The sequence below is a fragment of the Erinaceus europaeus genome, chromosome 15 (assembly GCF_950295315.1).
Source record: "Erinaceus europaeus chromosome 15, mEriEur2.1, whole genome shotgun sequence".
In the NCBI taxonomy this organism is placed as follows: domain Eukaryota; kingdom Metazoa; phylum Chordata; class Mammalia; order Eulipotyphla; family Erinaceidae; genus Erinaceus; species Erinaceus europaeus.
In genome coordinates this window covers 77,974,518-77,991,200 of record NC_080176.1, presented here as the reverse complement: position 1 = coordinate 77,991,200, position 16,683 = coordinate 77,974,518, and the positions used below count along the sequence as shown (strand labels likewise).

The 16,683-nt window shown below is 48.6% G+C and overlaps 1 protein-coding gene across 1 annotated transcript in view; it reads left to right on the top strand.

The window, feature by feature from the left end:
- BCL2 (BCL2 apoptosis regulator) overlaps positions 1-16,060 on the top strand; it is a 225,324-nt gene extending 209,264 nt beyond the window's left edge. The window contains exon 2 of the mRNA XM_007523960.3: positions 10,563-16,060. Coding sequence (XP_007524022.1) covers positions 10,563-10,697 — 135 coding nt within the window. The 3' untranslated portion in view covers positions 10,698-16,060. The remainder of the gene's footprint in view (positions 1-10,562) is intronic.
- The last annotated feature ends 623 nt before the right edge of the window (positions 16,061-16,683 follow it).

The window sequence follows — 16,683 nt, the reverse complement described above, 5'->3', positions numbered from 1 at the left end:
GTGTGGGAGGGGGGTCCCGAGTGTCTGGCTTCTCTGCAAATTATTTTCCAAACATGCCCAGCTTAGGAAAGGCAGAAACCAAGGGGACTTCCCATTTGTGGAGCTCTCAGCTCCAGAGCCCCTCACCTCAGCTGGTTTTGTGCCCTCTGGTTCATTTGCATAACAAAAACACACTGTAGTGAATCAGACCAATGGGGCATTTGTTTTGTTTTGTTTTCAGTTCCTGCCATTTCCCCATCAGGTTATTTCCAAGGGACACTTAGATTAGGTTTCTTTTTCTGTTCTGGGTTCCGGTGAGCCCCTCCCCCAGCCACTCCCCCCCCAAGATCAAGGCTCCAGGGCAGGAGATGGCACTTGGGGGGGGGGGTTGGTGTTCTGTCGGCCCAGGGCCTCGAACCCCCATCCCCAGCCTCTCATGGGCCTGTTGTCTGCCCATCCTCTGAAGGCCAGGCAGCTGCATGTCCTTCTATCCCCCACTCCGCTCCAGCTTTGTTCTTCCGCTTCCGTCCCCCCCCCCAACCCAACCCAGAATCAGAATCTCTATTTGGGGAGTAGGAAGGGAGAGCCTCGGCAGGGGTCAGAAACTGGCCCAGGGAACCCTCAAGACCCATTCAGCACAAAGTGGCTGCAGAGGAAATCCTGCCGCCAACCCGGAGGCGGGAAGTGGAGTCACTTCCTCAGCAGCTGCTCTGTTCAGGGAGCACAGGCTGCCGGCTTCCTCGTGTGTGCGCTGCTTCCTCTGCTGACCTCAGCCTGGGCCTGGGGCTCCAGGGAGAGCCGCTCCCCATCTCTGAAGGGTGCCAGGCACCCTCCCTCTCTCCTCTCTCCCCTCTCTCCTGTGCCCCAACCTTTCCCTCCTTCTCTCTCCCCATCCCTTCCTCTCTTCTCTCTCCTTTCATCCTCCTCCTCTTCCTCCCTCCTTCCCTCCTCTTCTCACTCCAACTTTCCCTCCCTCATGGTTTTTCATCTCTCCCTCTCTCCCTCCATGAACCTGCTTTTTCCTCTTCCTCCCATGGTTCATTCTCACCTGGGAACTGCCATCTGCAGACTCTGTGAGTTTGGCTCCTTCCTTTCCAACATCCCTCCGTAGGAAGCTAGCTGGTCGCTTCAAACACCCAAGGTTGAGGGTCCCAGGAAGTCCAGAGACAGCTCTGGCCGTCTCACCTGCAGGACCTTCTGAGACATTTGCTGAGTGTCTGCTTGGTGACAGTCACAGCTCAGGGCCGCAGGTTAAACCCAGCAGCGTCCCAGCAGCACCGGGCGCTGACTGATGGCTGGTGAGGGCGGACACAGAAATGCGTTCTCTCCAGGTTGCGCAGGGAGCCCTGGGGAGGTCTGATAGTTCAGCCTGGGGGTGGGAGAGCACTGCCACCAGTCCATTGAGTCTCAGTGCCACTGAGTCCCCATGAAGCAAAGCCACTGAATGTGATAGAAGCCACTTAAGAGGTAGAGCTTGTGCCTAATGATGCCTGTGGCCTTGGGTTCGAGAACCGGCGTCACATGGGAGTACAGGTGGTGATAGGGAGGTCCCGTGAATGGTGGAGCAGTGCTGTGTTCCCTCTCCCCTCTCTGTCCTCTCCTCCTTTTCTCTAAAAAAGAGAGGGAGGGAGGGAGGTGGCAGAGTGGGGCGGGGAATCAGGCTTCTCAGTTGTATGGAGCAAGTGTGGCAGGGTTAGGTTGATTGGGCATCAGGCCTGGGGAGCTTTAAAAGTCATGCTGGAAAAGTTTGGACTTAATGAGCAGGCCAGGCAGTAGAACACTGGTTGAGTGCACATGTCACGATGCTTAAGGACCTGGGTTCGAGCTGCTTGAAAATAATCATTATTAAAAAGTTCTTAAAACTTGCATGTTGATCAGGGAGTCTATCTTGCAACTCTCTTTTTAAATTTATTTTAATTAATTAATTATTGGATAAAGAGAAAAATTGGTATGTAAGGGGAGATAGAGAGGGAAAGAAACAGAGAGACACCTGAAGACCTGTTTCACCACTCATGAAGCTTTCTCCCTGCAGTTGGGGAACAGGAGCTCGAACCTGGGTCCTTGCACACTATATACTGTGTGTCCTTAGCCAGGTGCACCACCGCCTGGCCCCCTGTCTTTCAACTCTTTCAAGAAGTTCTGCGATGGACCCCATGGGAGGGAGTTGGGGACAGCCCCAGCTGGCTTCTTCCCTCCCCCAGCAAGCTGACGCCCTGGGTGCTAGAGGCCAGCTCTCCTTGTCTCCTTCTCCTTGTCCTTGCTACTTCAAGGCTCAACAGCTTGACCTCCAGCTAGAGGGGATACAGTCCCTGGGGCCTAGGAAGCAGCTAAATGAGTGAGATAATACTTCACTGTGCAGGGAACCCTGGATGTGACCCTGGATGTCACAAGGGAGCACCATGGACAGCACCTAAGGGAGCTCTATGGATAGTGGAGTAGTGCTTTGGTGTCTCTTTTAATTTTTTTTATTATCTTTATTTATTGGATATAGACAGCCAGAAATTGAGAGGGAAGGTGGAGATAGAGAGGGAAAGAGACAGAGACACCTGAAGCCCTGCTTGACCACTCAAAACACTTTCCTCCTGAAGGTGGGGACTGGGGAGTTGAATTTGGGTCCTTGCACATTGTAACATGCTCTCAACTAGGCGCGCCAACACCCGGGCCCTTGTCTCTCTTTCTCTCTGTGTCTCTCATCCTTTTCAAATCTATGAAATAAAAAATGGTCGCAGGATCCCAGTCAGTGGTATTGCACTTGGAAGGAGATGGTGATTAAGTCGGGACTCTGAATCTCATGGACATGGTAGTGCTGGTGGTGGTGGTGGTGGTGGTGTGATCTGAATGTTTGTATGTGAAGGGAGAAGAGAAAGGAGGATGGGTGAGGGATGGGAGTGATGTTAGGGTATTACTGTGTGTGCTGCGGGTCCCATGGACTGGAGGTTCAAACCCCCAACTCTGGTTTCTATCTCTTTTTCTCTCCCCTTCCCGTCTCAGGATAAATCAAATAAATCTTAGAAGTAAAGATGAAGTTAAACTCTTTGTTAGGAGCAGAGGTGGAGGAAGGTTCTAGAAGCAGATGGTGATAAGAGTATTGGGCGAAGAGGGTCACTGTCTCCTTTCTTTGCCTTCCTTCACTCCTAGGTTAGCACTGGGGGGTGGGGAGGTGATCCCACAGGAGACAAAATGACAAAATAGGGTAGGTATTTGGTAACAGCAGGGCTTGATTTCCCTGTCAGCACCATGGGATTTTCTTCTCACCTCCTTCTTCCTGCGGAAGGGGTCTTCCACTCTGAACAGGAAATAAAGTCATCTTGTGATGTTGGGATTGAGTTTGGGTCAAATGTGAGTCCACAGGCATTTTCTCCGTCTCTCCCTCTCCCTCTCCCTCTCCCTCTCCCTCTCCCTCTCCCTCTCCCTCTCCCTCTCCCTCTCCCTCTCCCTCTCCCTCTCCCTCTCCCTCTCCCTCTCCCTCTCCCTCTCCCTCTCCCTCTTCCTCTCCCTCTCCCTCTCCCTCTGGAGCTGTTTGAAGGTAGGAAGACAGGACCCTGCTGAGGCTCCTCCCCCTGTGATCAGACAAAGCAGTGTGACTGCATCTCTCTTCTGCTCATGGCAACCAAGCCAGATGTAGTGTCCGCAGGGCATCTGGAGAGCTGAGAATTGCTGTGAGCCAGGGGACTGAACACCAACACTTGGTTTAGCTGCTTCCCAGCTCTCTCGTGACTATTCTAACACTGTCCCTCCTTGTCTGAAAATCTAAGCACCCTCTTTAACAACTGGACAGCGTGTCCCCACGGGGGGGCCTGCCATAGGTGGTCTCATCAGCCACTGTTCCAGATGCTTCTGTTGTTTGCAGATTGGCACCCATGCAAGCAACCTGTGCACCTCATTATTTTTCAAGCTAAATAACTCACAAAGTAGAGCTACTGGCAGAAGGATAATTGAAGAAAGAAAAACAGAATAATAATAATAGTTACCAGAGAACTGCTCAGTTCTGGCTTATAGTCGCACCAGGGCTCGAAGCTGGGAATCTCAGAACCTCAGGCAGGAGAGTCTTTTGTAGAGCCGCCATGATGTCTAAATCTATGAAATAAAAAATGGTCCCAAGATCCCTGTGAAGATAAAATGTTTCTTCAACTTTTAACACATGTACATGTGATTCCACTGCCTCTGGGCCAGCTTTTATTTCTCCCCCCCTTTTTTTTTAAATGTAAGCTTTTAAAAAATTTTTTATCAGATAGATAAAATTGTTTGTTTATTGGATAGAGACAGCAAGAAATCGAGAGGCAGGAGGTAGAGACAGAGAAACACCTGCAGCACAGCTTCACCATTTGTGGGGACCAGGGCCTCTAACCCAGGTCCTTGTGCACTATAGTGTTCATTCAACCAGGTGCGCCACTACGCAGGCTCCCCCCCCCCCGTCTTTTATTTATTTTTTTAAGTTTAGAGAAAGAGTTAGATAGACAAGCACAGAGGGAGCGACACCCAGCACTTCTGCACCGTCTGTGAAATCCCTCTGGTGTGATTTGGATCCAGTTGGTTCTGGGGCTAGAACTCGGGCCTTCCTCATAGGAAAGCAGGCTCTGCCTGATGAGCTATCTCCAGGTCCCTTGTTTGTTTATTTATCTATTTATTTATTTACTTATTATTTGTTGGTTTTCAACTTTTACTGTGTGTTGTCAAGTACACAGGGCCTCTGTGCTGACAATTACCTGGGCGTCTGCTGGTGGTGTGAAAGGATTCTTGCCAGCAGACTCCAGCATTCTTCCCCACTGCTTCCAGTCTGGCCCGTTTTGTTGTGTTCTTTTCCAAAAATCCTTTTTATGAGAGAGCCAGCCGCCAGCCGCCAGCCCTCAGCTCTGGCAGGTACTGTGGTGCCAGGGATCAAACCTAAAACCAAGTGGGAGCACGTCCTGTGTTCTACCTCTGCACAGTCTCCCCAAGTGCTCATTCCTTCATGTCCGCCGCTTCCTGGAGGCTGCTGCAGGGGAGAGGAATGTTTGGGAGGGTGGGCTGCCTCAAAGGAGCTGGGTGTGTAATAGAGAGAAAGAGAGGGGAAGAGTGAGAGGTGAAGGAGGTTGCAGGGAAGGAGAGAAGGAGCAAGGGCCAGGGTGACCCAGCTACAGTCCTAAGGTGGGAGGAATCTCACTCTTGCACGTGTGTGTGTGTGTGTGTGTGTGTGTGTGTGTGTGTGTGTGTACACGCACACGCATGCACTCATGCACTATTAGTCAGGTCTGTTCCTGTCCACACCCTCTGGCTTACCCATAGCCCCTTAGCAAGGCTGTGGGGTGTGGCCACTGGCCCCTCTGAGCTCCTGGGGGTAGAGCTCAGACGCAGACTGTCTGGGACTTTGTGGGAGGCTTTGTGCATTGCCACCTCATCTCAGATTTGAGAGGGGCCTCCATGGGTGCCAGGGTACCCACCCTGTGCCCACAGTCCCAGCAGGAGCCTGGGCAGCTGGGGCTTTGTCCTCATCATAGGACGAGGTCCATGCCTCCCCATTCCTCTCAGCTTTTAATACATAAAATGAGCCTGTGTTTATTGCAAACAGCTTTCTGACTTAAACAAACAATGACAGACTGTTCAAACAGACTTGGAAATCACTCTCCACCAGGATGGATGTCTGAGGAAGTAAACACACGGTCTCTCCTGGACGTGGATTTCGGAGTGCCCCACCCCAAAACTCCTAGCAGGGTTTGCTTTGTGGCTCAGAGGGTAGGTGGGCGAAGTTTAGGGGCCAGGGTCAGCCTCAAGGTTGGAAGGTGTCCTCAGCCCCAGCATGGGACAAGGGGCCTTATGAGAACAGACTCGTTTTCCCATCCTCCCTGATTAAGACCAGAATACGCCACACCTGTGTTTCTGCACAATCACCAACCATCCCCACACTCTCCCTTGCCTCTGGGAGATAGCTTCTAAGTCACTCTGTCAATAGCAGGCAGGATGGGTCCTCTGGCTGTGGCAGCTTTGCTAATGGGCATGCAGAGCAACGAGCGATCAGTCCCCATTTCTAGTGGTTTCTGTGTGGGACGTTGTTTACAGGTAGATTCCAGCCACCTGTTCATCCTCGTTCATCCTCACAGCAGCCAGGTTCACAAGGAGAGTTGGTGCCAGGGGCTTCTCAAGACATTGGCTGTAAACTGTCAAAGCTACAGTCTCTCCAGATCTCTTACTGCATCAGAGCCTCTGTGCTCACTCACTGTGTCCGGAGGAGAAGGAGGAGTTAGTTAGTTAGTTTTGCCATCAGGGTCACCCCTGAGGCTCTGTGCCTGCTTGAAGACTCCACAGTTATCAAAGCCAGCCAGTCTGCCTGCCTGCCTGCCTGCCTTACTTCCTTTCTTTTCTGATAGAAAGAGAAGCGACACCTGCAGTGCTTCTCCACAGCTCCCTCCCCCACCCCTGCAGGTGGAGACCCAGGGCTTGAACCTGGGTCCTGGTGCATGGGAGTGTGTGCATTCTATTGGGAGAACCACCGCAGGCTCCCAGAGGAAGAGTTCCTGTAGCTCAGCCCACACCAGAAACGTTTTCCTTTCCAATGCCCCTTTGCAAAAAAAGCCCAGTGGATCTATTTATATGCCTACGGATTGCAGACAAATACATCGAATAAATAGACTAATATAAATAAACAAACTAATAATGTGGGAGCTGGGACGAGGGGTGTCCCAGCGTCAGAGGGGAGGGGCTACATGGAAAGGCATTTTTTTTCTGCTCCCAGAAATGGCACTAGGCACTCTGGGGGGAAATGCCAGCCCAGGTGTTGTGTCTCTGTGGTGTGCCCCATGGCCCCAAGATGGCTCATGTCCAGAAAATTCTGCTGGCGAGGGCCTTAGTCCATTCAAGGTTCTTCCAGGAATCACGCTTTGCTGGCATGTTGTGGCCTGTCACTAAGCCCTTCTAGGCAAGGGCCTGAAGGAGATGGGTGTCCTGTAGCTGGGCTCTGGGACTGCTGGCCTGCACATCCCTCAGGAAGGCCAGCCTGGAGGTGGGAGCTGGGTGTCTACAGATAGCCTCAAGGATCCTACATTGCACTTTGCAGGAACATGCCTTGGCCCTCCCTGACTGTCAATTTCTGGGTTTATGTGAGGCAGGCTTGCAGCTTGACAACAGCCCCAGCAACATATAAGCCCAGCAGGGTTGGAGAAAAGGAAAGCCCTTGCGCCCTCTCCTGGCCTAAGGCCACCCAGGACTTGTGAAGCAGTTCATCTTGGCGGGTGAAAGGTGCTGCTTCTCTCTGACTTCTGTTGGGCTAATCCGACCAGAGATGGTGACATGCTGGCTAAATCCACTGTCCCTTCTTCTGTGGTCTGTGTCTAAGGAGGCCCACAGTGTCCCCCTCTTCCCCATCACTGACCCAGTGTGGCCAGGCATCTGGGGACAGCTTCAGATTGCAACTACTTTCTGGGGAAACACAGTTATCTGGCATATTGAGCAAAGCAGAAAGTGAATGGATTTCATTTGATGCTGGAATTAAACACTTGAATTTTCCAAAGCTTTTTTTTTTAAAGTCTGTGATTAATAGTTAGTTACAAGCTTGTAAGATTCCAAGGTATTGTTCCACACCACACTGATCCCCAGAGCTCTGTGCTCTTAACCCCCCCACCCCTGCCCCAGTGATAACCACCATAGTTCTCGGTCTTAAAGACAGTTTTTGTATTTCTGTTTCTTTATGTTTGTTTGTTGCAAGTTTTTTTTTCCTCCAGGGTTATCACTGGGATTGGGTGCCTGCACTATGAATCCACTGCTCCTGGAAGCCATTTTCCCCAATTTTTTATTGCTTTTGTTGTTATTGTTGGATAGGACAGATAGAAATCAACAGAGGAGGGGAAGATGGAGTGGCAGAGAAAGATAGACACCGGCAGACCTGCTTACCGCTTGTGAAGCGACCTTCCTGCAGGTGGGAAGCTGGGGGCTCAAACCGGGTTTCTTAGACTGGTCCTTGCGCTTCACAACATGTGTGCTTAACCCACTGCGCTACTGCCTGGCCCCTATTTATTGCAAGTTTATGTGTATCAATTCTCTAGATTCCACATGTGAGTGAAATATTTCAGTAAGCACAGTCACCTTCAGTTCTATCCATTTTGTCCCAGAGGACACAATTTCATCTTTGTTGATTGCAGTGTGGTATTCCGTGGAGTATATATCCCAGAATTTCTTTATCCAGTCAGCTGACTCTTAAGATGGTCAAGAAGAACCACACGGGAGTCGGGCTGTAGCGCAGCGGGTTAAGCGCAGGTGGCGCAAAGCACAAGGATCAGCATAAGGATCCCGGTTCGAACCCTAGCTCCCCACCTGCAGGGGAGTCGCTTCACAGGCGGTTGAAGCAGGTCTGCAGGTGTCTATCTTTCTCTCCCCCTCTCTCTCTTCCCCTCCTCTCTCCATTTCTCTCTGTCCTATCCAACAACGACAACAACCATAATAACTACAACAATAAAACAACAAGGGCAACAAAAGGGAATAAATAAATTAAATAAATATTTAAAAAAAAAAAAAAAAAAGAAGAACCACACATGACTGCTTCTCCTATGAAATTCACCAGAATAAAATGCAGAATTCTTGGGGATTAGGCCTGGTCAGCCCCCCAGGTAGATGCCCTCAAGCAGCTTCCCTCAGGGGAGAAGCCATGTCCCTGACCTCAGGGGCTAAGTCACCTCCCAGTGGCCACCCTGGAGTTCCTGCTATTTCAGTAACAAATTCACAAATGTGAGCAGGGTGAAGGTCATGGAGAGTTGATGAGAACTGTTCCTGTAGCCTCTGCGGGGCAACTTCTTTTTCCTCCCACCAAACACAACACCTTATGTGCCTTCAGACTTGACTGGCTTCGTGAAGCGTAAACACTGCAATGTGTGCAGTGCCGGCCTGCAGCAAGCGCTCAATAAAGGCATGCAATAGTAGTGCTCATTTTTTTCTTCATAAATTTTTTTGGTATGACCTTTATTTATTTATTGGACCAACACAGCCAGAAATCGAGAGGGGAAAGGGGAAATAGAGACACCTGCAACACTGCTTCACCACTTGCAAGGCTTTCCCCTTGCAGGTGGGGACTGGGGGTTCGAACCTGGGTCCTTGCACACTGTAACATGTGCACCACCACCTGGCCCCCTCATCGTTTTTTTAAATTCTCTTTATAGGACCAGCAAAACAGCTCACTTAGATAGCACGCTGCTTTGCCATGTGCGGGACTCAGGTTCAAGCCCGGCGTCCACCACCTTGAAGGAAGCTTTGGTGCGGTGGTCTCTTTCACTCTATCTGCCTTTCTGTCTCTATCTAGTTTAAGCAAAAACTACCATTAAAATTGTTTGGAGGAACTGCCGTGCTAATTGAAATGGCAAAGCCGTCAGCATTCTCTGCCAGCCTTTGCTGTTTCTTTCCTTAGCACCCCCCCCCCCCACACACACACACATACAGAGGGAGGGAGTCTGATGCATTGCTCTTGTTTACTGTGGCTCCCACTCAACTGGATAAAAGCTAAGAGCTTCATAAGTTGGGAAATCAGTCTGTTCCATTCTTTTTCTCTGGGGCCTGGAACATAAATAACACCTGGGGAACAATTTCCTGAATGAACACGGGAAGTGTGTGTTGGGGACAGGGTGGGGGTGGGGGTCCTCAGATCACTGCCCCAAAGGACATTTGACCTTTACCTTCTGTCTTGGTATCAGTCATCTGGAACAAAGGTTTGGTTGGCTTGCTAGGATGGGGGGGGGGGGGAGAAAGGTGACAGAAAATGTGGCTTGAACTCAGGTACAGGCTCTTGTCAGAGTCTGGAAAGCATTCAGGGACAAAGACATCACTGGGTGGGGGATGGGGTGGGGGGAGGTGTAAGTAACACACTCAGAGGGGAGTGTGGACAGATTCCAGCTAAATCATGTATCACTAGTTTGGGAGTTCAGCTTATATGACTATTTGTCGGGGACAGGCAGGGTATTTTGGGGAAAAGTGAGTTAATTATTATTCATGAGGGAGTTGGGTTAAGTGAGGAGGACTTTCTAGAAAAGGTAGATTTTTTTTTCCCTGGAAACCAGGGCCTTCCTCGTTTTAAATCATAATTGTCCATTTTGGAACTGTCTTAGAATTAGGTGTGTGATGAGCATGGAGACTGTGTTATAATGATGCGATGTTGAGTCTCAGTGTCATTTAGGGATATTTCAGGTGGTGTGTGTGTGTGTGTGTGTGTGTGTGTGTGTGTGTCTATGTATGTAAAACAAGGGCCCCTGCTTGTGTAATCTCAATGCTCCTGACCAGTTTTTCCTTCAGATAAAGAGAAACAGAGAAAAGAAGAGACCCTGCAATACCTAAGCTTGCCCCAGTGCTATGGGAGTCAGGACTTGAACCTGGGACATGCTCGTAGCAATGCAGATACACTACCGGGTGAGCTAGCACTCTAGCTCACAGGCGCCATCTTGGTTCCAGTTGGCACTTGCTAAACTTGGGTCTTAAGGAAGTGGTCAGTCTTGTGTTCAGTGAGTCCTTCTGGCTCTGCATTGACATGGCTGGTTCAGCCCTTCAGTGGGGCAGCAAAGGCGCAGTGCCTCTCCCTATGTCGCTAACCCTCTTTTTTTTTTTTTTTCTATCCCTCTCTCCCCTCATCACAGGATGCCTTTGTGGAGCTGTATGGCCCCAGCATGCGGCCCCTCTTCGACTTCTCCTGGCTGTCGCTGAAGGCCCTGCTCAGCCTGGCTCTGGTGGGAGCCTGTGTCACCCTGGGTGCTTATCTGGGCCACAAGTGAAGTCACCAGGCCCGCCACACACAAATATGCAAACGGTTCACAAAAGCAGCAGAAATCATCCACATTGTCGGTGATGGGCCATGAAAACATAGAGCCACAGTCTCTTACCCAAACGTGGAAAACAAAAACAGCTTTCAGGCAAAACGTCGAATCAGCTATTTACTGCCAAAGGGAAATACCATTTATTTTTTACATGAATAAGGAAAAAAGAAGAAGATGTTGATGATTTATTTATTTAAGACAGTCCCATAGAACCTCCTGTCTTTGGAAACTCTGCCGCAAATTGCCAAGCCCCCACCCCCTTCACCTGGGGGCATTTCCCCTGGGCCTGTGAACTTGGATGTGTGGTCCAGGTTGCTGGCTGGACTGATTCACCTTCTGAAGAGCAAAGAAAGCAATGAAGCACTGGACTATTCTAGAAGCCGCCCCTGCTGGCTGCAGGGCAGAGAGAAGTGGAGGCGGCCTTGGTTTGCCCTGGGGGGCCATCCTATTCTTAGAGGGAAGGTGTTGGAGGCTGGGTTGTCTGTGCACCCCGCCCTGGCCTGAAGATCAGACACTTGGCATTTGGCTCATTTGGTACCTACCTGGTTGGAGGGAAAAATAAATAAATAAAAGCAATCAGGAACTTGAGATGTTCTTGGGATTTGCCAACATTTCCACATCAAGGACAGTCGTGCTGGGGGAAATGCCCTTAAACCATAGGAAAGTATTTTTTTAAGCTACCAATTGTGCCCAGAAACATTTCAGCAATGTCTACAATATCATCCAGTACCTTAAAGCCCTGATGTGTATATTCCTCTATTTTGGATACACGCTCTTCCTATCCCCCCCCACCCAACTTCAAATACTGGCTCTGTCTGAGTAGGAAACCGAAGCCTCTGGAAGGTGAGGCAGTGACTTAGCCGGCAGCATCAGGCTGCCACAAGTGCCTGCTTTTTTCCCCCTTGAAAAGCCTCCTCTGAGCACCCTGCCTTGCCCCCCTGGTCTGGCACTGAACCTGGGCCTTGCTGGCCTGTTCAGGGTCCAGTGTACACAGCAGTGTGGTCTCCAAGGGTGGGTGGGGGTGAGCTGGCAGAGCTGGACTGTCACAGTCAACTCAGAGCACTGATGGGACTCAGCCAGTCACCCCACCGCCTGCAGTGAGGCCCCTCCCATGGGGAACTCAGAACCTGAGGGCCCAGGCTCCTAAGACGTTGGTCCCCCGTGGAGCCAAGGAAGCTGGTGCCACCTCTAGTCCTGCTAGAGGAAAGGGAAAGGGGCTGGAAGGCCTCCACCCTGCAGGATGCCTCCCGTGGCCTAGGTGTAACGAGGCCAGGGCACAGGTGCACGCAGCCATGAACCCACCATTTTAAGCAAGGTTTTAAATGACACTGGGAGAGAGGGTCTCAAATCCTCAAGAAGCTTTGAAATGAAATGTCATGGATTCATTGGCCTAGGTCTGTGGATTGCAATGCAAAACATTATCTTGTCATTGTAATTTGGTTTTCTTTGAGAAACAGAAGGAATAAGCAAGAAAAGAAAAAGGATGGACGTTCCAAGTGTAGATGGTGAGAATTCTACAACCTCGGGCATTGAAAAAGGAAAAATAAATAAATAAATAAACAAATAAAATTAGTGGTGGAAAACTTGATAGAAAAGTAGCAAAAGAAGTGAGCCCTTGAGCTTATAAACTAGGGAATATGTGTTTCAAGTTTAGAATCGGTCTAGACACATCCATATGTGGTGTAACTGTGGCATTATTGCATTTATAACATTATCTGTATTAACGTTGGAATGTATCATGTTCGATGTGTAATGCTGTGGTTGATATTTCAAAAGCTGCTTTTTTTTTTAAGAAAATACATGCATCTCAGCATTTTTAAAAATTGTGTTTAGTTAAGGCCTCTACAATCTTTGTAGCAATTTTTTTTCCTATCTCTTAAGACTTTAAAAAGCAATCTTGAACCCGTGCAGGAAGCCCTGAGTTCCAGGCACCTGAGAAACCCTGTACCCCACTAGCCACTGAGGAGTTTTGTCTCAACAGAATTCTATGCATTTCCAAGTCAATAGAATCGTTCATGCCAAAAAAATCCAGATGGGAGATGAGCAGGAGATGAAATCCCGGCTCTGAGGATAGAAGCTTTAGAGAGCTGCTTTTTCTGGACTGTTGACACACACACCCATCTGGAGCTCTCCTGCCCTCCACAGGCCTCCTTCCTGTGGCTGTTGTTCAGGTCTCCCTGAAATACAGCTGCGTTTCTGCCTGCAGCAAGAAAGTGGGAAGCCCATGCATGGTAGGAGGCCAGACCTCCCTAGCAGGCCTCAGGGAACAGGACCACCAGAGCTTTGAATGATTCTCTCATTTTTATTTTTTAAAGCAACATGTTATTTTATGAAAGGTTTACATTGTCCAAAGTGATGGATACAGAGTATCAGATCCTGTGCTGCTATCCTGCCAAGATCCTGTTCATGGAGTCGGTTTGCAATGCACTCCAAGTGGCGAGGTCCTGCGAGATCCTCCAAGCTGCTTTAGAAATCACAATGAAGAGCATGGACCCTTTTTTTTTTTTTTTTAAATATAAAGCTTGTCTGTCTTTTATTGTTGTTATTGATGTTGTTCAAACCAGGATTCGAAAAAAAAGTATTCTAAAAATGTATATATATTAAAAAAAAACATGGGGGTTAACTTCTGCCTAACTTTTGCTGCAGGGTTTATTACCTGTTTTTAATAGCAAGCGGGTCAGCCCACCTGACCCCAGACTGACCAGCATTGTAGCTGCACTTGCTCTAAGAGTAGTTGGCATTGCAATTTTCTCATCGTTCAGAAGTTGTTAGAAGTAATGAATGTATATAAAAGCTTCCATTAGCCCTGTTTCTCTCCTTCTTTCCTTCATCTCACTTATTCTGTGACCACATACACCTGCTTCTGTTTTGTGCTGAGAAACGGTTCCCACCTGAGTCGCTCCTGGTACCTACATTGAGCAAGGTCAGGGTGACACAGAACACATGCACTTTCCCATGGGGCTCCAGGAGGAAAAATGCCTCCAAGGGCTGCCTGGGTCCCCGCCAGACCCTCCTCCCTGAGCAAGGACACCAGGACAGCAAAGTCACAGCAGATTTGCCTGCCAGCCAATGGCTCACCTCAGAAGCCTGAGCTGTGGCCAAGTATCCTTGCAGGCTTCCTATTGGGATTCATAGCTCATTTCAAGTTAAGGAAGCACCTCGCTATAGTTGAAAGAATAAAAAAAGAAAAAAAAGAAACCCAGCAATATCTCCTGTCCTGGTCTTCTTACTCCTGCTCACTCCTATTTAGACTTCTGTTTCCATGTGATTCAGCTGTACGTGAAGCCCTATCTCTCATGCGATGTAGGAAGCCTGGAAGTGATTACTAATCAAATAATTATAACAACCAAGGTTAGACACAAAGAAGTAGGCGGCCCTAATATGTTCTGGCTTTCAAGTCAAAGATCTTCTGAATGAATGCCAATTGCAAATTGTCTATATTGTAATCACATCGGGGCTAACATGACGAATTTATAAACATGAACTTCAATCCTAATCCCTATTGCACTTTGAAGGCAATGACTGTTTTTATACTTTCTTATCACAGGTAGTAATGCACACCTACTCTATCAGAAAAAAAAAATACAAACACGCAGGAAGGGCTTGAAATGTAAGCCACCCTACGGAAATTAGGGAGTCCATTGAAATTCTATTCTGGTGTTGTGGTGTCCTTTGCAGCCCCAGACAAATGTGGTTACACACTTTTTAAGACAAACAATTCTACATTGTCAGGTTTATGAAGGTTCCTTCCAATCTGATCTTGATTGTTACTCAATTTGGATCTTTTCAGGGATTTTTTTCTTTTTTAAATTATTGTAGGACAAAGGCCACTTGTTGCAGGAGGTGGGAAGGGAGGAGAATGTTCCCATGAGCAAACTACTCCCAAGATGGGATCAGAGTGTGGAGATGAGCCAGGACAGCACAGGATGAAATAGAAACAAGTCGGACCTTGACTAGGGTCAGTGCAACGCCTCTGAAGGACATCGTGTGACAACAGAGACACATTTGTGAGCCCCATGGTGGTACAGAAGGACCCATGCTGGAACATCTGTGGTTGGAGGTGCCCATCTCCAGCCTGCACTTCCTCGTGGCTGGTCAAACAATAAATCTGCTGTTTAACCCACAGGATGTTTAATGACAACCCGCTGGCTGATGGGAACATCTGTTTCTAAATCTTACCCACAATGCTGGGGGTGGGGCAATGTCGGACTGAATGGGGTAAGTCATCTTCCAAGTCCTTTGTCCTTACCCAAAAAATGTAACTGCTCCCTGGCTCTGCTCTTAGCTGAGGAGTTGGACAGTTATAATATACACCCCCCCCACACACACCACACACATACTGAGAAACCAGACAGCATATGAGTAGTTTTGTTCTAATTCACCACAACTCACCCCACAGATAACTTCAAGCTGTGTGTGCCAAGGTAGTACCAAAGACAAATGCTTGTGGAGAATGGGAAGATACGGTGGCCGGGCGGTGGTACACTGGTTAAGCACACATAGTACTAAGCATAAGAATCTGTGTTCGAGCCCCAAACTCCCCACCTGCAGTGTGGGGGTGGGAGGTGGTAGAGGGACGCTTCACACGTGATAAAGCAGATCTGCAGGTGTCTTTCTTTCTCCCACTCTATCTCTCCCTCCTCTTTCAATTTCTATCTGTCCTATTCAATAAAAAGGAAAAAAATGGCCTCCAGGAGCAGTGGATTCACAGTGTTGGCACTGAGCCCCAGTAATAACCCTGGAGGCAGAAAAGGAGAGAGAGAGAGAGAGAGAGAGAGAAAGAGAGAGAGAATATGAATGGGAAGACACCACCCAATCATTCAGTGAGTGTTACTAACCAGGGCTGCAGTTAGCATTGTACAGACCCGAGCCGGGGTTGGGGGGAGCAGCTCTGCAGTGGGGCTGCTGGTGAGGCCCTGTTCTTATTCCTTTGTCTCCTGTGTAGCATTTGGGAGAGTGATCACCCTTCAGATTTCTTTGGAAGCTTTGGTGGTTGTGTTTATTATTACTGTCTCTATGAGTCTTTCAACCCAAGGTTTTGCTTTTGTTTTGGGTAGATGGATTTATTTTTTAAGTGTGTAAAAAGAGCTTTTTTTTTTTTGGAGAGTGATACCTTCTTAGGGCTAGTTGGTACTCTGTGGCATTGTACAAAGCAGTATATGGCCCACTTCTTTTTTTAGGTGGTGAAGAGAACGTTATGTCTTGAGTTGACCAGTGTGATGGCACTTTCTTTGTGTGGTTGGGCAAAGTCACATTGCCACTGAGCTTTCTTTGTCTGTCCAGTTACTATTCTGAAGAATAATAAAGCACCGTATGAGAAATCAGCTGTGTCCTGGAATTATTTACATACTATGGTGACATCATTTTGCCTTGCCACCCACCATCATCAAAATAAGACTTTAAAAACCTTCTGACCAGAGGCCAGGAGATGACTCAGTCAGTAGGTAAAACACATGCCTTCCCATGTGACGTCCTTGGTTCAGTTCCTGGCGCTGCACAGGAACGCTATGGTCAGCATCAGAGGAGCTCTGTGGATAGCGGAGTGATGCTTTGGTGTTTCTTCTCTCTCTGTGTCTCTGTCTGTCTCTCTCCCTCTCCCTCTCTCCTCTATTTTCTATGTATATAGAATTTTTAATAGCCAGAGGAGGCCACTTAGTGGTGTCATACATGCATAAGACGCTCACTTCCCTCCCTGGTTTTACATAAAAGTAAATGAAACTTTAAGCAACCTCGCTCTCATGAATCTTTGGAGGCCGGAAAAGGTGTTGCTGACACGCCATCTTAGAAGGAGGGCCTCTGTGTCTTGCTTCCTAACTGTCCTGGTTCTCTTCGAGATGCACTGACCTCAAGTTCTGCCTGCCAACAAAGCCTCAATTCTTTGGGGTGTATTCCCCGCACACTCTGCATTCCACAGAGTGAAAGACTGTAAAAGGGAGAGAAATGA